General features: G+C 56.7%; 1 protein-coding gene across 10 annotated transcripts in view; it reads right to left on the bottom strand.

The window, feature by feature from the left end:
- Positions 1–6,863: 6,863 nt before the first annotated feature.
- The window catches only part of PACSIN2 (protein kinase C and casein kinase substrate in neurons 2), a 134,917-nt gene continuing 119,819 nt past the window's right edge, over positions 6,864–21,961 (bottom strand). For 7 of the 10 annotated variants that reach the window (XM_032346033.1, XM_032346038.1, XM_032346035.1 and 4 more), the window contains 7 exons: positions 19,156–19,331; positions 16,872–16,992; positions 15,141–15,146; positions 13,748–13,869; positions 11,552–11,674; positions 10,925–11,121; positions 6,864–7,741 (listed from right to left, as the gene is read on the bottom strand). In XM_032346033.1, the coding sequence (XP_032201924.1) occupies positions 7,629–7,741; positions 10,925–11,121; positions 11,552–11,674; positions 13,748–13,869; positions 15,141–15,146; positions 16,872–16,992; positions 19,156–19,331 (858 nt within the window). In that variant the 3' untranslated portion in view covers positions 6,864–7,628. The remainder of the gene's footprint in view (positions 7,742–10,924; positions 11,122–11,551; positions 11,675–13,747; positions 13,870–15,140; positions 15,147–16,871; positions 16,993–19,155; positions 19,332–21,961) is intronic. The other 3 variants (XM_032346042.1, XM_032346040.1, XM_032346043.1) reach the window with 3 other exon arrangements.

The raw sequence follows: 21,961 nt of genomic DNA, 5'->3' as shown, positions 1-21,961 counted from the left end.
CAAGGTGTTAAAGGCTGGTTCAGATGTCTACTAGGGTAAATTGTAACTCAGTTGGTCACCTAGCATCACTGTGGCATTCCCTGTGTGTGTTACAATCTCATTGGCCACCTGTGCGTGGCCAGGCCCGACCGCATGGCCTTTGCCCTTAAAAGCTAGCCTGTGAAACAAAGGAGGGTCGCCCTCTCTTCTAAGAGTTGCGGCCTTGATCGTTTGGTTAGATTCTTGATGCTTGGCGCGAAATAAAGCTTTGCTTGACCTTCGCTTTGTATCAGTCTCGCTCCTTTAATCACGAACCCATTATTGGGGTATAACAGGTGGGGAGCCTGCTTCCCCCCACCCCCGAACCCTTGCCTGCCTCTCTGCCTACTTGTGATGTATGTCTGTCAAATAAATAAATAAAATCTTTTAAAAAAATGACTGTACACTAAATAGGGTGCATTTTACTGTATGTAAATTATATCTAAAAAATGAAAAAAGAAACGGGAAACAAACGCTCAGGGATATGGGACTTAGGACCCATGGAATATCCTGCCCCGTTAAACATTTCTATTTTTAAGTTAAGCATATTTAGGGACGTGAGAAAATGCCCGTGAAATGGTAAAGAAGCAGGGTTCCACACCACATTTACAGTAGGAGCCCAGTTCTGCAAAACACACACATCAATGACAACCGCAAGAGAATACATGCCCTACACCTGCGAACGGATGGAAAAAAAGACTAGAAAAAATAACCCAGAGTATCAGCAGTGTTGCCCCTGGACATCCGGACCATGCGGGCTTTGTTTTTCAGAATACTTCTGCTTAGTTTCCGAATTTCCATCTCCACCTTTGTTCCCTTTACAATTAAGTGAAAACTATTAACATTGTTATTGGAAAATGCCCGGGAAGGGCAGGAGAGGCCTGGCTGTCTTGATCTTGACCGGTTGACCTGGAGGTGTCCCGGTGAGCCGTGCAGGGTGGCTTACAGTCAGCTTTGTTTGCCTTGCTGACGGATTGTCTTGTCACCTCCCCGAGGACCACACGGGGCCACGCGGCGTCTGCCCATCAGTTATCCTTTGCTCCAAGAGAGCCCCATGAGTTACGCGGTTCATCTGTTCCTCCGTCCCTTACCTTGTTCATTTCCTAGTCCTTCCCACAAAGGATTTGAACATGTCTGGAACTGTATAATCTGAATTTCATCGGATGGGCCGAAATGGATTTCATTTTATCTTTTCCATCTAGCTCCAGGAGCACCAAAGAGAGGAGGTCTGGGACTAGAGGTGACGGGTGGGTCCCCAAACCGAGGAGTTTGCTGTTCAGTGGGAGGGACAGGCGTGCGGCCAGTGACGGCACGGTCGGGCCGTTGCTGCCGAGGAGGGCCCTTCAGGGCTGGTGGCTCCCTAGTGGGGACCTCCAGTCCTGGTAGGTGTCACTGACCGAGCATAGACCACGGCGGACATCCTCGCCCTCGCAGTCCAACGGCACAGCCTAGTGGGCAGGGCCTGTACTGCACCCGCTGCGTCTGAATGCGCGCTCGGCCGCCTGGCGGCTGTCACTTCTTGGGCAAGTTACCTAACCTCTCTGTGCGTCAAGGGCCTTGCCTGTAAAACTGGGAGTGATAACGTTTACCTGTTCATGGGGCTGCTGTGAGAATCCAGAAAGTTAATAAACGTTGAAGGGTTTAGGACAGGGTCTGGCACATCTGAAATAACAAATGTTAACTGCCCTTAGTCCCATTTTATCAGTGAGCAAACCGAGGCTTGGAGAGATTAAGTATTTCCGTCAGGCCCACGCTGCTCATGAAGGTCACACAGTTGGAGTCCAGTCTGAGCGCAGGCGAGAGAACCTCACAGTCTATGCTTTCAACCATCGACTTCATTTTTACACCCTTGTAAGACTCTTGTTGAGTTTCAGAGAAGAAAAACCTCTTCTGTCAGAGTCTGCTGTGGAAACCCCAGCTTCCCTGCATAGTTGCATACATGAGTCTGTGGCTTGGAGGCGTTTGTGCCGGGGGACTGGTTGGGGGAGGATTTGGAGTCTCCCAGGTCAGCCCTTGGGGTTAGACTACCTCCATACCACCGTTTCCCAGATTTGTGTTTTATCAAGCTCTCTCACACTCCAGGCCGCACAGGATCATGAAAGAGAAAAGGTAGGACCCATGTCCCCCTCCTCCAGATGAGGAAATGGAGGGTCAGGGAGAGGGAGGGGCTTACCTGAGGACAGGCAGCTCATCGGTGACACGGGGGCCCATCCGACCCTGGTGGGACACCGCTCCCTCTGCCACCTGCTGCCACAGCACCTTCCCTGCCCCTTGCCCGGGAATCATAGGAACGGCCAGGGATGGGATGTCACATTGGCCTGTGTCCCTTGCTTCCTGGGCTCTCCTTGGACATACTTTCCCCACCTCCTTGGGCCAGACCGTGGGCAATCAGTCTCTAGGTGCCCAGGACCCAGTTCCCGTGTCCCAGAGCTGGGTGGGGAGCATCTGCTTCTATGAACACGTCGAGAGCACAGGGAATTGCTGGTACTTTGGGTACCAGCTCGTTCTTGTTCTTTGGACCAGTGTCTCTCAAAGTGTGGTCCTGGGTCAGCATCACCCAGGACTTGCTAGACACGCAAACTCTCAACTTCATCCCCCGTGTCATGAGTCAGAAACTCTAGAACGTGGTCCAGCAAGCTGGGTTGTAACAAGCCCTGCAGGGGTACAGGAGCTTTTGGAGTTAGGCGCAGGAGTTGAAACCCTAGCCCTGCCCCTAACTTGCTGTACGCCCTCATGCAAGTCGCTCAACTTCTCGGATTTGTTTTCTCATCTGCAAAATGGCGTTCACACATAGTGAGGAGGGTTATATGACCTGTTGCAGAGAAAGGTGCTTAGCCCTGCACCTGGCATGTGGCTGATAAATGTTAAGCCCAAGGCTGCATGGAAAGGGTCGGGGGAGAAACTGCCTGTCCTCTGTCAGCCTGGTTCCTCTAAGTCTGTGCTTGGCAGCGGCCCCGCCTGGTGGAGGATGACCTTGAACCTCAATAAGAGGGCTGCCAGATTGGGCTTGGCCCAGGCCTGTCGTCCCGGGGGGAGTGGAGCGCCTCCATCCCAGCGGTAGATCTCTCTACCGGTGCCCCACATGTGTCCACCAGGTGCTATGGCCTGGGCCCTGCCGAGCCGTCTTCCTGCCACCAGAGACCACAGAGCTCCAGCCCAGAAGTCACTGCCTGCCCTTCTAAGGGAAAACAGAAAGTGGAGGGGGGCGTGAACCTCCTGCGGCTGTCTGGGGGAAGGGAGGCTGAGGCCAGGGCACCTGCCCAGCAAGGTGTCCCGCTTCTGGACACACCCCAGGTCGTCCCCACTTTATGGAGTGAGGCTCAGGCACTCACTTAGACATCTGGTCACACAAGAGTGGGGGTACCCCCCCCCCCCGTTTGTGGTCCACTCTGACCTCTTGCCAGGCAGGGATGCTTCCCACTGCAAGTGGGGGGAACAGCTTAAGGACCCTGTAGTACTGTGCCCCCAAGGGCCTTGGAGCTGGGTTGGGGACCCTGTTTGTCCTAATTCCCTGAGACTTGTAGGGTGGCCTCCAGAATCCACCAGGCACACTCTCAGGGGACCATCCTGCCCCATCCTTCCTGATGTCAAAGTGACTTGGACTCTCTCTGAGCTTCCTGGAGTTTCCCAAAGGCAAACTTGGGTCCCTTCTTCATTTTTCCTCCTGTCACCACCTAGACTTGCACACAGTAGGTGCTCAACAATTGCATGGTGAATGACTATGATCCAGGGAGAGAGCCAGCTGATTCCCTGCCAGGAAGGGCTACTCAGCTCGCCCAGCCACTCACTCTGTGACCATGGGCATGTCACTCCTGCCCCTCACTTGGCCCGTTTTCCCATGAACAAGGCAGGGGTTGGTTAAGTGCCCCATGGGGGCCCTTCTCAACCTCCACCCACCCCCATTCTGATGGATTAAGTGGTCCCCTCCATGTCTGCCCCTAGTACTGAGGCCTTCGCAGACCACCGGTCACCCAGCAAGGCCCTGTCCAGGCACAGGGAGAGGCCTTGCACGAGCTTAGGCGGTGGAGGGCCTGCAGGGAAGCCCAGGCCTCGGTCCTCTTCTCAAGGGACTCAGAAAGCCTAGTGTTTTCATTCAAGCTGCTGCAGAGCCAGATTTCTGCCCGGGTCACCCACTGGAGCTTGCTTGTCCTCTGGCCATGCCCAGGGGGCTCAGACGGGAAGATGAAATACCCTCTCCCACCCTCCACTGAGAAGGGACTGGGCAGGCTGCGGAGGCTCCTGGGATCCCGGAAGGCAGCGCGCACAGAGCAGTGATTCCGGGGAAGAAGGGCAGCTTGGCCCCGGGTAGTGGCTGTGGGGAAGGGAAGGACAGAGGGACAAAGAGGGTTTTGGTGGCCCAGCATGAAGGGTGTGGGAGGGGCAGCCGAGAACGCTGGAAGCATCTGGTTGGGGACCAGGAGGACAGGTGATCCTGGATCACCACGGTCCCAGTTACCACCTCCTGGGTGCCCGGGGCCTTGCACACCTCCCTCCAAGCCTCCAGCCAGGAAGGCCCGCGCCACTGTCGCCTTGGGAAGCGGCGCGCTGAGTTAGGATTCCCGAGCTGGCCCCCGAGGGCCAGGATGGGCGAGGGCAGGTAGGCAGGGAGGGCCCTGCAGGATTTCTTGCAGGAACTCGGAGAGGACAGGCTGAGAAGGGGCCCGGCAGAGCGCAGGTGGTTTCATCCGGACTTCGGAGGGCTCCCCCCACTGCGTCTGCGGTCGGGGAGCCAGGACAGTCTTGCCCTCCAGAATCCCGGAGTTCTGTCATGGGAGCTTGGGCGAGTTGTGGAACTTGAGTTTCCAGACCTCCCGTGTCTTCGGCAAAGCGGGGTGACGCCAGCCTCCCCCACAGCGGTCATGGCAGTACGTGAAGCACCAAGTGCCCGGGACTGGCCGGCCCAGGTCCCGCTGTGGGGGCTGGGAGCCCGCTCTGACGCCTCCCTTCCGCCCTGTCCTACCTGGTGTCTGTGGCAGCCCGGGCCCGGCGGAGGCAGCTCCGATGGGCTCCAAGTCCTCCTAAGCGGAGAGTAGGGGCCCCATCACCCATCAGATCCTTCTCTGCCATTCCCGAGCCAGGCAAGCAGCGGGGCGCCGGCAGCGGCCTGCCTTGCTCCTCTGAGGGCCCGCTGACCGGAGGGGCACCTTTCCGGACGAGTCTTACTGGGTGCGGCGTGTCGGGCTGCGACAGGCCTCACAACTCTCTCGGGCCTTGCCCTGGCCTTCTTTCAACTCCTGTCACCCCAGCGAGGGCGCAGATCCCACAGGGTACACTTTAGTGCCACAGACCAGCAGGGACACGTTGGAGGAAGTGCGGCCCTTGGAGCGTCTGTGTCCTCGGTCAAATGGAACACGGAGCTCAGCCCACACACAGGATGTCCGGAGATGGGCAGGCTTTATTTATTTATTTTTTAAAAGATTTTATTCAAGTGAGAGGGAGAGGGAAGGGGGGAGGGACGGAGAGCACAAGCTGGGGGAGGGGCAGAGGGAGAGGGACAAGTGGACTCCCTGCTGAGCGGGGAGCCTGGCACGGCTCCATGACCCAGGACCCCGGGATCCTGACCCCAGCCGAAGGCAGACAATCGGCTGAGCCCCCGGGCACGCTACTGCAGACACCGCTACTGCAGACACCGTGTGAGCAGAGCACAGGGCCCAGGGCCCAGCAGGCGCTCAGGGAATGTGTTCAAAGAAGCCCAGGTGATGGGTCCTGCTGTTCGGCCTCAGGGAGGGAGAGGCACCGGGCTGGCTGCCGTCCACACTGGGGAAGCCCAGGCCACAGAGGAGCAGGTTTTGGGGAGAGGGGAGTCTCGAAGGGCTTAAGGTGCCTCAAGTCCCCAAGCTCTGGACGGGCAGGGCACAGAGCCCTTCGGGGGGCAGTCACGTGCCCGGGATCTCACCAGCTCGAGAGCTGGAAGATGCCAACAAAGACAGGGCCACCAGCTGACGGGAGCATGAGGGACGCACGGCTCTGGGACAGTCACACTCACCAGATCAACTGTTTATTGATTTTTTTTTTCTAAAATACTATACATTTGAAGAAACTCCTAACTGAAAAGACTTGACAATTTTTGGTAAATCTGTAGCAAAGGAATGAGGATTTCTGCTGGTAAGTTTTCATGACAAACACAGATGCGCATCCACTTTCCAAGCAAGACATCAAGCTCACTGGAAACACTGAGAAAATGCACAGCTTGTGATGGCGGCGGCCACGTCACCGATGTCTGAGTTACACAGAACAGAGGTTTTCCTGCCTCCGCCCCCCCACCCCCACCCCCCACCGCCCCGGGATTGCAGCACAGCGCCCCCTGCCGGCGCGCTCCCGATGACTAAGGCCATTCAAAGGGACCCCGCTGCTTGGGGTGAGACCCAGCTTCCGTGTGCTGGCGAGGAATGGGGAGGGCTGGAGTCTGCAGCGGCTGGAAAGACATGGGACGTTCTACAGTGTTCTGCTACGGAAAGGACTAAGGCTGGTTAGAAGGTGGCCCCACAGCTGGCCGGCGAGGACAGGCTGCCCCACAGCTGTCTCCACTCCAGAGAGGCCCAGGCCGGGAGCCCAGAGGAGGCCCAGCCGACCAGCCAGGCCTGTGCCTGAATGTCACAGTCTTCAAGCAGTTTACAAATGAAACCCACTGTCGAAAGCCGTTAGATCTCATTGAAACAGTAGACGAACTCTTTAGAGTCTCTGAATATCAAATAATATATACAGATACACACCAAGGCACGGCAGTCTCACAGAAAGCATCTAATCCACAGACACCCGTGCTCGAGAAGTTAGTCTTTTACCGTGTAACCTTCCAAATCACCGATAAAACTGTTAATTTGCAAGAATAAAGTTTTAAACACAAATAGAATGAAAATACTTTTTAAATATGGGGACACTTGGGAGTACTACGTAAGGTTATTTCCAGAAGTCATGGCAGACGCCCCAAATGCGTAGGGCATTCACAACAGAAACCCGCCAAAGGTGCTCCCACCTCCCACCGCGATCTCGGGCCCCACGCACGGCGGGGCTCAGGGAGCTGCAGCTCCGGCCGCCGGCCCCAGCGTGGCGCGGGGAGAGCTGTCCTCAACCCTGGCGGCTATCAATCTGTGCCATAATTTAAGTGTGAGTGAATGGAAGAGCAGGTACATAAAAAAGTGTAACTGTACACAGCCTTTAAATTAAAAACCTCGACGTCTTCACTCAGAAAATGGCATGGAAGCTTGTTCATTGAAGGTGCAGGAGACGGGACGCGTCCGAGGAAGGAATCAGAGGAACAAGAATCAGTGGGACCCACCATGGACTCAGAGCAGAGGAGAGACAAGTCAAGAACAGACAGGTCCATGATAAGCCAACGCGCACAGTGAGCGGGAGAGGGGGACAGGGCGAGTCTGTTGTACTGTCTTCCGGCGCTCAGACCTCTCCGTCTGCGCCGCGTGCGGAAAGGTGCCGGGTCCCCCCGGTGAGGCGACCAGCCCGTCTGTCTCTGAGAGACACCATGAAGCCGACAGCGACGGAGCCATCGTGTTTTGCAGGAAGAGGAGCGGACGCTCACAGAGCCAGCTGCTGCCTGAGCGCCGCTGCGCCTGCGACCTCTGCCTCCACTCTCCGCCAGCCGGCCGGCGGGCCTGTCACTGGATTGCCTCGACGTAATTGGCTGGGTACAGGCCGACTTGCCCGTTGTCCAAGCGTCCCTTGCACCAGCCCTGTTCATCCTCGTCCTCTATCTTGGTCAGCTCGTCCCCTTCAAGACAAGAACGAAGCAGTCCTGGTGAACAGGCGGGTGACCCACGGACCCCCCGCCACCCAGTCAGAGCGCCCTAGGGCTTAGCCCCCTCCCCCGGCCCTCAGAGGATCTAAGTTGGGCAGGAGGGGAAGGCATTCTCTTTTGGGTCAGACCTGGTTATTTCCCTATTAAGCTGCATTTTAAGTCACTCCTTCAGCAGCCATACGAGCCCCTGAGAAGTCCCGAGACCGCCACCGCACACAGGGACCCTAAAGCAAGCAGCTCCCGCAGAGACTGCAGAACTCCATGCCACAGGCCCTGTGCTTCCCGACTGTTCCCGGCCAGCTCAGAGAAATGCCTTCAGAGCGCCCACGCCGCCCCCGTCACCGGCCGCTCCTGCTGTTCTGCCCAGGCTCAGCCGGCTTGATCTGAGATCTCGCTCCGGCACTTGCTGCCCTGACCCGGTGGGTTCCGTTAACCCCTGTCCAGAGGAGGCTGTGGGAGAAGCAGGGACCTGTCACTTCAGCTTCAGCCCCTGGCTCAGGGCATTTATCCTTGGAAAGAAATCAAGCTCTCTCAATGCTGTGAGACAGAAGCCGTGGGCATAGTTCTGGAATCTCCCCATGGCTCTGTGTGTTACTGTGTTTGATTCATCTCATCTGTTCACACATGAAGGACCCCCTACTTCAGGCTGGGCCCGGGTCATGGAGGAGGAACCCGGATGTGTGGGGACAGATGGAGCGCTGGTCCTTCAAGGACACAGATGGGGGCGTGGAGACCAAAGGTGTGGTCAGGGCCATGGTGGTGGCAGGTGTGGGTCCGGCATCTCGCATTCGGAGCCAGGGTCAGGCGAGGCGCCACCCGGGGATCTGCCCCGGACCGCCTGCAGGTGTGGGAACCCCACAGCTCAGACCTTCTTGGGAGCAGGGAGTGGGCAGGAGACTCAGCCCCGGGACAGCTGGAGCCTTTCGTTCAGCTTCAAGCTTTGTATTTCTCAGGGGCAGTTTGGTTCCCTTTGCAGGCTAAGTTGCAATTTCTTCCCCAGGCAATTATGCCCTGTTTAGCTACTTCCCTGTCTCTATTTTGTGTGGCAGAGTGATGAAGATGCTTGTGGCATGATATCCAGGGCTGCTGTTCATGAGCGAAATGCCCTGCCCCTGGGGCCTGCTTTCCTCCCCTGCAGACCAGGAGGACTCAGTGTTAGAGCAGGGACGGAGCCAGGCAGTGTCCAGCAGGTGTCGGGCAGCTGCCGGCAGGCCCCTGTGAGGGATGGCTTTGCCTGCAGCCGCTGGGCCACTCTGGCAGCACCAGGTCCCAAGCAAATCTAACTCAGCAACAACAGCAGTGAACACAGGGGGCCAAAGTGAGCGCCAAGAGGGGTAAGGCTCAGGGGCGCCTGGGTGGCTCAGTTGGTTAAGCATCTGCCTTCAGCTTAGGTCACCATCCCAGGGCCCTGGGATCTCCCTCTGCTACTTTCCCTGTTTACGCTCTCTCTTTCAAATAAACAAAATCTTAAAAAAAAAAAAAAAAAGAGAGAGAAAGAGAGAAGTAAAGCTTCATATTCTCCTGTCCTTCCTGGCCCCTGTGGGCCCCTGGACCACTGGTGTTTCTCTATCCCACCCCTGCACACAGCCAGACTCGCAGCTACACAGCGGGACCAGCTCTGTGATGCTCACACGGGCTGGGAAGGGCCCCAGGGAAAGGCTCCGCAGGTGCCTAAGACCTAGAGGAGCGGAGGGCACCGGAGCGCACTACAGACAGGAAAGCAGAGCTGGCCAGGGTAACGCACAAAACAGGCACAGTGAGGAGGGAAGCTTTCTGGCCGTAAAAGCGTGAACCGGTGATTTGAAATACCGCTTTTAGTTCAGCCTGCTTTTAACAATTCGCTCAGAGCAGAAGGAAAAATTTATGTCCACTAATCCAACAGGTGAGACAGAGAAAGACTTAGAAGTTACAATGAATAAATCAACAAAGTAGGGGGGCAAATGACCCGCAGAGATCAGAAAACTGGACAAAGTGTGTGCGGCTACATAAGACATGCATAAAAACCTTCTATAACCTGCCAGGGGTACCCGGTGACCAGGGGCTTGAGTGTCAGGCCAGCTGCCCAGCCTGCTGAGCACAGACCAAAGGGGCCCACGAGCACGGACAGAGCTCTCCGCCCCAGAGACGTGGGGTCGTCTGTCCCAGAGGTGCAGCCCGAGTGGAGAAGCACACTTCAGCCTGTGCTGGTTGAGTTCTGGCCCAGCCTCCCGCTTTGAAGGCTGGATGGTGGGTCTGGGGTGGCTTCGGGAAGGGGCAAGGCAGAAGGGAAGAACTTGGCTCTCTCGAGCCTCCTCTAACAGCCTCTAACTGCTTTCGAACTGAGGCTTGAAACCCATTTTGGCAAGTTGCAACCCGCATTTAAGATTTTTATTTATTTATTTGACAGAGATCATAAGCAAGCAGAGAGGCAGGCAGAGAGAGAAGGAAGCAGGCTCCCTGAGAGCCTGATGTTGGGCTCGATCCCAGGACCCTGGGATCGTGACCTGAGCCGAGGCAGAGGCTTTAACACACTGAGCCACCCAGGCCCCCTACAACCAGCACTTAAAAAAAAAAAAAAAAAGAGAGACAAAGCCTAGGAGATCCGTGTGCACAGAGCTCCCATAATCTGGACCCAGACTGTTCTGTAAAACAGAAGTTTCGGGTACTGGCAACAAAGGGGTGCTACTGGTAGAATGTGGACAACGTGGCCGCAGGGAGGAAGTTCAAAAGGCACGGCCCTGAGATGAGGCTCCGAGTGGCCCAGGGGAACATCGAGTGCTATTCAGGGGTCCAGGCAAGATGGCTCGCCAAGGGCTCCCCTGCCAACCGGGGGTCTCTGGAGAAAGCCTTCCCTTCGGGACCCACACAGCTGGCTGCTTCCGGAGAGCGCCTGGGAAACCCTGTTGGTGCCCCGATCAGTGGCTCCTGCCCCAGTGCCCTGTTGTGTGCAGTCCTCGGTCCTGCTAGGGGTGGCGCCTTGGGCAAAAGCACCAGGGCACCTCAAGCCTTCTAAGGTTTGGCAGTGAGCATCTGCTGCTTTTGAAATGTGGGAGGAAAACCCACAAATGGAACTAGCAGGAATTTTCCAGACTTAAAAAAGAAAAAAAAAGCCAGTCCCCCTCCCTGCCCCAGCAGGTTGGAAAACTGTGTCAGGTGCCAGCCAGTGAGCCCACCTACCCGCCTTGAAGCTCAGCTCGTCATGCTCCTGCCCCTCATAGTCATAGAGGGCCCGGACCCGCACTTCTGTCCCCGAGGTGGCATCCTCGTCAAACGGGTTTGAGTCCCCGTTGGCATCCGTGGACGAGAACGGGTTGTTAGATTCATCATCTGACCAGTCTGTGGGGTAGCTCTGGGTCTTCTCATAGCTGCTAACGCTGCAAGAAAGGGTTGCCCCGGGGGGACCCTGAGCATGGGGCTGGCGGAGGCACGAGGCCCTGCCTGGAGCCGGCAGCCCTGGGGCTGGGCGGGGGCCTCCTTCCGCAGGAGCACTGCCCCTCAGCATCACAGCGCAGTCAGGCTCCCCGCAGGGCCACCCAGCACACCCGTCTTCCTGCGGTGGTGTGCCAAGGCCTTGGCGAGGGTTAACGGAGGACAGAGAAAAAGCAACCACAGATTGTTAATGGGTGCCACCCCGCCCTGAGAAATCGAGAAGCCAGAGACTGTCCAACCAGCTGGCAGCCGGGCCACCTCCTGCAGGCCTCATGCATTGCTCTGAGTGCCAAGGGGGCTAGAGCCTGGACAGAGAGAGAGGAGAGACAGAGAGCGGGCGAGGTGGAAACCGGAGGGAAACGTTTGTTCACCAACTTTTTGGCCTTAATGTCCTCCTTCTCACTGACGATGCTCCCCGTGTCGTCCTCATCCTCGAAAGGGTTGTAGCTGGACAGTGACTGCGCGGATCGTGCGGGATTGCTCGGGACACTAAGATCACTAAGGGGAGAGAGACAGCTTTCAGGGGACCCCAGCTCGGCACCCCAACCCGGTCCTGGGCGCTCCCAGCGGCAGGATCACAGGGCCAGCATCTGAAGGGACAGATCAGCTCCTTGCAGGAAAGGAGGCTACGTTGTTTGAGCAGAAAGACTGTTTCAACGAAAACACTGATATCTTGGTGGTTAAACACACTTAAAACGTCTGAGAGAACATGTCCATTTCCCCTCTTGCCTCTGGATACAGTCCAACCTGACCAGGAGCCCTGGGGTGCAGACAGGGAGCCGCTGGAGCACTAGTGATGTCTGTCTTGGCTTGTGGCTTCCCCTCACTGTCCTCCCCACCTGGCCCCCACTCCTGACGCTATGAGCTGGTAGCCGGCCTGTGGGGCTCCGAGACGAGGCGCCAGGCTGCGAGCAGGAGGGAGGCCCCTGGAGGACTCCCGGAGCCCACAGCACAGCATCCCCTCCTTCTGACCCCAGAGGCTCCAATGGCCGCCTCCCTGCTGCCTCTGGGGCCAGAGCTTCCCAAATCAGCACCAAAGCCTGCTGAACAGCCTTTATAAGACAGAAGAACCCCTTCATGCTCCATCTGTGCAACCGTCTCAGCTGCCTACTGTGTGCCAGGCCCAGAGGGCACGGACCGGAGAGAAATCTGACCCAGGCCCAGGCTGAGGGCTGACAGCCAGGATGCAGTGACCGTAGGTGCTAGGTGTGGAACTAGACAGTAAGGAAATAAGACGGGCCCCTACGAGACCTGGCACCGCACTATGGATTCAGCTGCAAGGCAGGGCCTCCGCGTCAGGCCTGCAAGCAGCTGGCACTCAAGACTGCTGCATGGACGGCTCACACAGAGCTGGGGGGAAGGGGAGAGGAAAGGAGGGGAAACGCCTCAAATGCCAACTGACCTCAAGTGGCCAGCAAATGCCTCGTGGCTTTAGGCCTGGCGAGGGGCACCAGACCCAAGCCTGCCTACCGCCTATGCCTGAGCCGCATGTTTAAGACCGATAGGCCCTCCTCCCCCTGGCACCTGTGTCCTTCGGTCGGGGCTGGGGGAGGGAGGAGCCTGGTGCTAGGAAGCCGAGTTTGTTCAGCAGCCCTGGCCTCCCTAGACTCTTAGACCCTCTACCCCGAGCCCTGGGGTGGTGTCTCCCCAGCCCTGATCCAGTCACACAGGTGCTAGCCTCACCCCTGGGACAGTGATTACTGCTCTGGTCACTTCACCAAGCCCACCTGCCCAGATGGAGACACAGCAGCTGAATGACAACTGGCCATGTCTGGTCAGGGAGCCCAGGAAGGGGTTTCAGTGCTCAGGACTCCAGAAAGGCCTCCAGAACCTGTGCTGACACTCCTAGGAAAAGGCAACCATGACTATATTATTACTTGTAGCATGGGGCCCAAGTGGCTTCCAGGGAGAGGCAGCCGGCAGCCTCAGCTCTGCAGAGGATAGTAACACCTATCTGCTGGGACTTGGCGGCCTGGGGGCAGGCCTCATCTAGCACACACTTTCAGGAGGTTCTAATGACCTCAGTGCCACTTTGCTACCCAAACTTGGTTTCAGCAAACAAGTCAGAAATAAAATAACCCACACTCTCATCAAGAGGTGACTTGAAATGGGGGGGGACACTTGACAATGATCTCTTGCACTGCTCCCCCCCCCCACCCCTAAATCAGGCACCTGTGTACAGGACTAGAAAGTACAACCCGGCCAGGATACCTGAACTCGCCCAAAGGACGGCATCGACCGTGACCTCTGCCTGTTGGTGTGCACCACTGGGGACACACAATGGTCAGTATCTGACATCACCTTTTGCCCTCACTTGGGGCCCGAAGCACATTTGTGACAAAGGTTTGCTTCTCTGGATCTTTCCACAGCTCTAGCATCAGATGAGCTGATGATTTTCGGGTCACTGCCCAGTGAAGTCTGGATGCCCAAGGAGCATCTGGAAAGATACCTGTGGGGTTCCTGCAAGGCCTCACAGGGGAGTTTCCCAGGTGCCCAGGCTGGGAGCTTCTGGCCCACACAGAGGACCCCGGGGAACCTATCCCGGGGAAAGGAGGCTGCCCCAGCGCCTACCTGCTAGGCTTGTTCTGCAAAGCCTGGTCGCCCGTCTGGTTGATGCCCGTCAGGGTGACGCCATCAGCAGCCTTCTTCTTTTCTCTCCGGCTGAGAGTTCGATTCAGATCTGCGGACCACTCCTGGGCAGCAGGCACCGAGGGAAAGTAATGCAGAAGTTCATTTGTTTGAGGCCACATTAGTGTGAAACGCACCAGCCCAATGCCCAGAGGCCTGCCCTGCACAGTTCATAGAATGGAGCCCCATGACCTCGGTTGTTCCCCAGCCGACCTCAGGCTCCCGGTACCCTCCAGCTACTCCCTGCTCACTGCCACAAGGGTGAACTCCAGCCTACAGAGGCCCTGTCTCCAGAAGGAGAGTCTGACCAGCCAGCACTCAGACGTCCAGGAACTTCCCCATCCTGCCTGGCGTCCAGGGCGCTAAGCCTCCAGCCACCTCTGGCCAGCAGGGGTCACCAGAGGCCTCGCCAGCTTTCCTTGAGCCTTTCAAAGTAGACAGGAGCTAGTTCCATCTTGCCCAACACTGGCTCTGGCTCCCAGCAGTGCAGGAGGGCTGGCTGCAGGGCCTGAGCAAGCCTGCGCCATGGGGACCGCACCATGGGGGGCACACACGATAGGGTCTGGGTGTCACATGTTCGGGGGGGCACAGAAGCCAGCCCACCACACAGGTCTCCAGGGATCAGCGTCCTCACTGGCAGCACAGGCTGCAGGACTAACAGAGCACAGCAAAGCGCTGACCTCCCCAAAGGCTCGCCAGTTTCCCAGCAGGTAAACAGCTTTCACGGACTGTGCTGAGAAACACTAGAAGCGAGTTAAAGAAGGAAGAGGCTATGACATCATCTCCCAGGAAGGTGTGTGTGGGCACCAGGTTAACAATGCTCTCCCGACCCCACCCATCACCAAACAACCTTAACTGAATTAACCCTTGGTGTGACTGAGTCCACAGCTTGGCCCAGGTTAAAGCCACCTTAGAAACATCAAGTCTAACCTGCCAACTTTTGAGACAAGAAAACTGAGGCCGAGAAAGAAAAGGTGACTTGCCCACACAGAGTTGGTGGCAGACCTGGGCGCCTGACTCCAGACCCTGGTCCCTATCTATTATCTTCTCATCTGTCAAAAGTTGACTCAGTGACCATGTGAATATAATCTGTCCTGCCTAGGTGGTTCCCCAGAGCCCATGTGACATGCCCCTGGCTGGCTGGGGAAGGAGGGGCCAGCTGTTAGCATGGACAAGGGACAGCAGGGCAGCACGGAGGCCACAGTTCTGTCGCTGGTCTGCGTTGTCAAAACCCAGCTATGGACCGCCCGCCCCCCACCACCCGCAGACCTATGCAGGCCAGACACACACTGCAGGAGGTTTGGGATTATACATTAGCCAAAAAATAGGAACTTACTTCATCCTGCGGCATGGAAAATAAAAACAAATAATCGTATTAGAGAAAGTCAAGCATAATCCTCTAAGATTCATAACCACAGACCGCATGTGGGTGCTCCTTCCCAGCCTGCAGGATCCACGAGAGAAAGGCCACCACGATGGGCTGCCCAGGATGCCCATCCCAGTGAAATAGGCTGTTCAGTCCATAGACAGACTACTCCAGACTCTGGGTATTGGTGGACAACACTAAGGGCTTGGGGGGGTGGGGCGGGGATGGTTTCTCAGGTGGCTTCCTGAGGCCCTCCAGAGCAGTACTCACCCCTGCAGGGTAAAATCCTGCTCTGCGCAGACACACCCCCTCCCTTCTTCCAGGGCACCATTGCCAGGGGTGGGGTAGGCTCTGTGCTTTCCCCTCTAGAGCCACTTCCACTTGGGAGGGCCCTGGCCTCTATTTTGTCCCGGTGCCTCCGTGGAAGGGGCACAGTCCACTCTTGGCCTCCTGTTGGGAGCAGATGTCCTAACGACAGAGCAGGGGGTGTGCTCAGCCACAGGGACCTACACTGCCATTGGAGCAGTTTTCTACAGAGAGGCTCCAGAAGACAGGGGCACATGTGTGAAGACAGACACAACTGCAGAGTAAGATGGGGCCGATGGGCAGCACAGACCCCCAGCGGCCAGAGGAGACGGTGCTGCAGTCATCCCCATTTTACACACAGAAACGGATGACTTGGGGCGCCTGAGTGGCTCAGTGGGTTAAGCCGCTGCCTTCGGCTTAGGTCATGATCTCAGGGTCCTGGGATCGAGTCCCGCATCGGACTCTCTGCTCAGCAGGGAGCCTGCTTCCTCCTCTCTCTCTCTGTCTGCCTCTCTGCCTACTTGTGATCTCTGTCAAATAAATAAATAAAATCTTTAAAGAAAAAAAAAAAAAACGGATGACTTGCTCAGTGTCCCACAGCTGCCAAGAGGTGAGACCAGCCGTGAGTCAGCCTGTGCTCTGGCGGCCACCAAGGCTAGGCAAGCCCCTTGGCCCCCACGCAAGGCATCATCCTTGGAAGGCAGCGGCCGAGCCTTTCCTGACCCCTGCTTTACCACACGGTGGGGAGAACCCCTGCCCTCACAGAGTGGGGTGGCAGCACTTGGTGGGGGTGAGATGGGGAGCAGGGACCTGGTGAGCCAGGCCTACGGCTAGAAGAGACCCGAGGTCCCAGGCCCTCCCATTTTGCCTGGTAAGATACTGGAAGGCTTGGATCCATGAAATCAGGAAAAGTTAATCCTGAGTTAATCCTGAGCCAAAATTAGCTGAATGTGCTGCCTGAAACCAGGAAAGCCCCTCAGTGTGAGGGTAAGAAGAGCTGCACATAACCCTCTCCCCACCTCCCCGCTCCCCATCCCAGACCTGAGGCCCACCAGGCCTGGAGCGCACGTCGGCAGCTCCCTTCGCAGCCACCCCGCAGGGTGTGGCAGGGAACCCGGGGGCTCCTGGAGCTCACGGCCGAGGGGAAAATGCCAGACGGCCAGCAAGCGACCACCGAAGTTCTTAGCGAGAAAGCACATAACTGGGTCTTCGCTGAGACTTCAAAGGCTCTCCGGGGGTGCCCTCGGGACTCCCAACACGGACCTGGATTCGGGAGCAGCTGTGCTGAAAGGGTGCCTCATTAACAGGGCAGAGGCCAACACCGAGTTGGAAGGATAAAGACAAAATATGTCTCAATCCTGCGGGCCCAGGGGTCACGGGCAAGCCTCCTCTTACCTCAAACTGCGGCCAGTTCATGGACATGCCCGGCCCGTGGTTGGCTCTGAACCACCGCAGGTCCTCCACCGCGTCGGCGGCTTTGATGCTCTGCTCCAGGTCGCGGTAAATGCTCTTGTAGCTGAATCAGACAGAGGATGCGTGACTCTCTTAGAAGGTGGGGATGGCACTGCTCGTTCCAGCCCCGAGCCTGGCCACAGCAGGAGCGTGGACTCCAGCGTATGAGTCAGCTTCACAGCATGGGCCAGGACGCTCCGCCCGGCTCAGCTGGAGGGTTCCGTGGCCTCAGTGCATGAGGGAGACACAGCTTTGGCTTCCCACAGACTGGCTTTACGTCCAACCAGGTGGCAGAGCAGTGCCCTGTGTCAGATAACGCAGAGCGTGCTGGCATCTCGGCCACAGGGCACCAATCCCTGTGGCTCCATTTCAGCAGGTCCAGGATCGAATGTCAGGAAAGTGCCCCCTCATCCGCTCAAAGAAAGCTGGAAGGTTTACACTCAGATGTGCAAACGCTCTACGTGAAGGCTGCCCATGCTCTGGCCACCCGGAGTGGCAGCGCCCACCAGCTCCCACCGGCTCACTGGCTCAGCAAGTGCGCCGCCGAGGACAGGAGCAGGCAGGCCTGCGGGCCCGTGTGTGTTTCCCTTCTCATCTGGGTGGCAGACAAGCCGCCTCCCTCCCCGGTCTCTGTTTCCTCCTCATTAAGTGAGCACAGCGCCATCTGGTATAAGTTGAAGTGTGTCCTCACATAAGATGTTAAAGTCCTGACCCCCAGTACCTCAGAATGTGATTTTATTTGGAAACAGGGTCTTTACAGAAGTAATTAGGTTAAAATGAGGCCCTAATCTATGGGCACCTTTTTAGAAGAAAGGAGAAATGGAGACACACAGACACACACAGAGGGAAGGGCAGGTGAAGACACACAGGAAGATGGCTACGTGGTGGGGGTGACATGTCCACAAGCCAAGAACTGACAGCAGACGGAATGACAGCTGCAGTGATCCCCGCCAAGAGCCTCAGAGAGAGCTCGGCGCTGCCAAAACCTTCATTTCACACTTCCCACCCTCCAAACTGAGGGAGAATGAACTGTTGCCGCCACAAGCCGCAGGTTTCTGGTACTTTGTTAGGACAGCCTAGGACACTTCTGCCATCTACTCCCCGGGCTGGCTTCGAGGACTCGGTGAGGCCACAGAGGCCAGACAAGGACGCACATATACATCATGGGCACAGCCTGCCCCACCCCAGCCAGCCATGCAGCCCTAAGGCAAGTCAACGCACCACAACCGGCCTCAGTTTCCCTATCGGTAAGACGGGGAATAATGTTACCCACTTTATAGACTGTCATAAGCATTAATTAACTCTTGGCAGAGTGGCTGGACAGTAATCGTTCCTTTCCACATATTGTGCAGGAGACAAAGGAATGTAATTTCCTACAAACGACAAGCCTTAGCTTGTGAGTCATTCCTACAGGGCTCTACAATATGAATGACTCAAGTCCACATCCACGGTTAGCCCAGACCTCTGCCCCGAAGAAGGCATCGTGGAATCCAAGGCACGGCAAATGTAGAAGAAATATCCCGGCCTCCATGTCATGATCCGAGCGGAGTCCCCGAGGGCCTGAGCTGTTCTGGGCAGCCAGCGGCTCTAGAATGAGGGGTCTTGGGAAGGCCTTCAGAGTAAGACAGTCCTGAGGGCAGGGCAGAGCAGCCCAGGAAACCAGAAATGCTCCTGGCGTGATTTCCAATACGCCGGCTGTGGCTGTCCAGGCTGCAGGCCTCCCTTCCTACTCGGCCCTCGAGTGCTGTGCCCGCGGCCGGCAGTGCACGGCCCACCTACTGTGTAGCCCGAGGCCGCCCAGCTCAGGCCAGGAGTCAGCTGTCCCCAGCGTTGGGTTGCCTGGCACAGGCTGACCAGGCAGCTGCAGACAGGCTCAACACCAGGTCCGTCCCTGGGCAGGAGGACTTAACTAGGGAGAAAAGCTCTTTGCTCTCTTTTAAAAAAAATTAATTTAACTTTAATTAATTAATTTATTTGAAGTAGGAGGTCAGAAGGAGAGAGAGAGAATCCCAAGCGGACTTCCCACTGAGCTCAGAGCCCAGCATGGGGCTTGATCTCATGACCCTGAGATCATGACCTGAGCTGAAATCAAGAGTCAGACGCTTAACCGACTGAGCCACCCAGGCGCCCCCAGAGAGAAGATCAGTGCCATCCCGAGTCTGGAGAGCAGTGACTGACCTTGACTCAAAAGCAACTTTCCACTGACCTCATGGTAATGGAAACTTACCTGGCCACGTTTGACAGGTCTAGGTGCTTCTGGACCTCCAGCAGAACTTCCCGGAAAAAGCGCAGACGCTTCTCCTCGAACTGCTGGCACTGCTCAAACACCTGCTCCATGTTCTCCATGTACTGCGGTGTGCCCTGGTCGAGCTCCTTCAGGGACTTCTCATACTTCTCTCTGGTCTGCAAGAGAATCCGCGCCAACAGGACAAGGTTCACTGCCATGCACCCTGCTTCCCTCTGACGGAGACAAAGTGAGCCCGGCTCTGTACCCTCATCCTCACCTGTCGCTGGTCCTTTCTGCCGCTTCTGAATTCATCAGCATCTAGGCTCACTGATCAGGTGACAATACTAAAGCAGACACTCTGAGTAACTTCAGAAGCAGGCGGAGGAGCTGTGACCAGCATCCAAGGATCTACTTCCTCAGGTCCCAGCCCAGAAGATTCACACTCTACCTCTACTCCCACAGGGTACCCCCACCCAATCTGGGCTGGGAAAATACTCAGAAAGACACCCCCCCACCCCACATGGCCAGGCTCATCTCGGATGCCACCTCCACCACTGAGCTCACCCTTGGGGAAAGCTTCTCAGGCCTCCACAGATTCCAAAGCACAAAAAGCACAAGCTCTGGAGTCTGACAGACTCCACTTTCAAATTCAAGTTCAAGTCCCAGCCCCTCCACTTCTGAATGGCAAACCACACTCCTGGCATCTGCCAGGCCTCTCAGCTTAGTATCAGGCCTGAACAGGCAGATGCTGGGGAAGGGGCGGTCACTCTGAAGCCCAGGGCGCATGCTCTCGGGCACCACTGCCCCGCTGATTCGTGCCCACGGCATCCATCCGTGTCTTCTCTCCCTGGGCAAGGGCTCTACTAAGTCTGCCTCGTGCCTCGGACCTTGCCCACAGCAGTGGTGACGCAGCAGATTCCTCTGGGCAAGGTTGCAGGCTCTGAGTGCCGGACAGACCTGGAGGGGCACTCTGCACTCCGGACCCTGTGTTTCTCAGAGCCTCACTTCCCTCCACTGAAGATGAGGTGGAGGCGAACCTCGTTTTGTGGCTCTCCATAGTATTGTGTGTTTTGCGGACTGAAGGTCTGTGGCGACCCCACCTGGAGCACGTCTTCCGGTGCCATTTCTCCAACAGCTCTTGCTCGCTCATGTCTCTGGCCACATTTTGGCAATTCCTTCAGTATCTCATGTGTTCATCCCTATTAATGCATTTGTCATGGTGATCTGTGATCAGTGATTAGGACTCACTGAGATCTCAAATGATGGTTAGCAGTTTTTAGCAATAAGCATTTTTTAAAGATTTTATTTATTTGACAGAGATCACAAGTAGGCAGAGAGGCAGGCAGGGAGAGAAGGGGAAGTAGGCTCCCTGCCGAGCAGAGAGTCTGATGCAGGGCCCGATCCCAGGACCCTGGGATTGTGACCTGAGCTGAAGGCAGAGGCTTAACCTACTGAGCCACCCAGGCACGACAGCAATAAAGTATTTTTTAATGAAAGTGTATCCATTGTTTTTAGATGTAACATAACTGCACACTTCATAAATTACACTATAGCGTGAACACAGCTTTTACATGCACTGGGCAACCAAAAGCATTCATTTGACTCACTTTCTTGCGGTGGCCTGGAGCCGACCCCACCATGCCGTACTCCACAGCGTTCTGATATTTAAGTGACCCACAAAGGGCACCAAGCTGCGTGAAGGAGGCATTGAAAAAGTCCTTGTCTCCCTGTCCTCTGGCTCGCTGCAGCCCCTACACAACCATTCAGTCTGAGACTGCCCTCAAGCAGTTTGTTACCAGAAAGGAAACAGGGTAGGACCCCAGGGGCCTTCTGGGGCAACGTGAGGGGCGGCAGGGCCGGGGCCATGTTTACTGTAAGCCCTTCCCCTGTGGAGACCCTGAGAAATGGGGGGACCACCCAGAAACCTCACTTTTCTGGCCCTGACGACTGTGTGGACTACTGAGGTTGGGTTGAGCCTCCTGCCTTCATGACCAAGGCCATGTCTCAGGACCCCAGCCCCGCCATGTCTGGAGCAGCTCTGCCCTCTCAAGACCCCAAATCTACTGTCTACGCTGCTCCCCTCCCGGACACCCTCTGTGACTGCTGCCCTGGAAAGCTCCCCACCCCCCACCGATGTTCTCGAGAACCCTCTTCTCAGAGACTTCCCTAACAGGCTCCACCCACTCCCTGGAGCCCCCTCCCCGGCGCTCCCTTATATGCCGTTCCTTGTTCTGCTTCTGAGCCTCCTGGCTGGGCCTGGTTCCTCTGTGACCCCAGGAAAAGGTTATCATTTCCAGAATTTGGACATTCCCAGAGGGCCACTCACTGCTCTGATGACTCAACATCACCATCAGCCGCCCCGGGTCTATCTGTGTGAGGCCCGGTGTGAGGTCCTGAGCTCAGGGGCCTCAGGACATGCAGCTGTGGCCGAAACACCCAGCTCCTGGCGGACCATCAGAGCGGCAGAGAGCATCCCCTTCTCTGGGATACCTCAACGGCACACAGCAGTCTCCCCGGAGCCCCTGCAGTGCCCAGCGGCAACCAGATGCTCCCCAGTGTCACAAACAGCTCTGCCCTAGCAAAGCCAGATGCAGAACAGGGTCGTCACTACTGGGGAATTCCAAGCACAGAGAACAGAGCAAGTTCCTAGTAAACATCCATGGAATGAAATGAAAGGCAGCCTTCGCCCTCCTGTGGACTGGGGCAGTTAGCATTGAACCTGAGAAGTTCCTTTCTGAGGGATACTGCAAGGTGCAGTCACCACCGGACCAGTCAGAGACACAGAAGGGTGTACCAGTCACTCGGT

This window comes from Mustela erminea, chromosome 6 (genome assembly GCF_009829155.1).
Source record: "Mustela erminea isolate mMusErm1 chromosome 6, mMusErm1.Pri, whole genome shotgun sequence".
NCBI lineage: Eukaryota > Metazoa > Chordata > Mammalia > Carnivora > Mustelidae > Mustela > Mustela erminea.
This window is presented reverse-complemented; position numbering and strand designations above follow the sequence as displayed.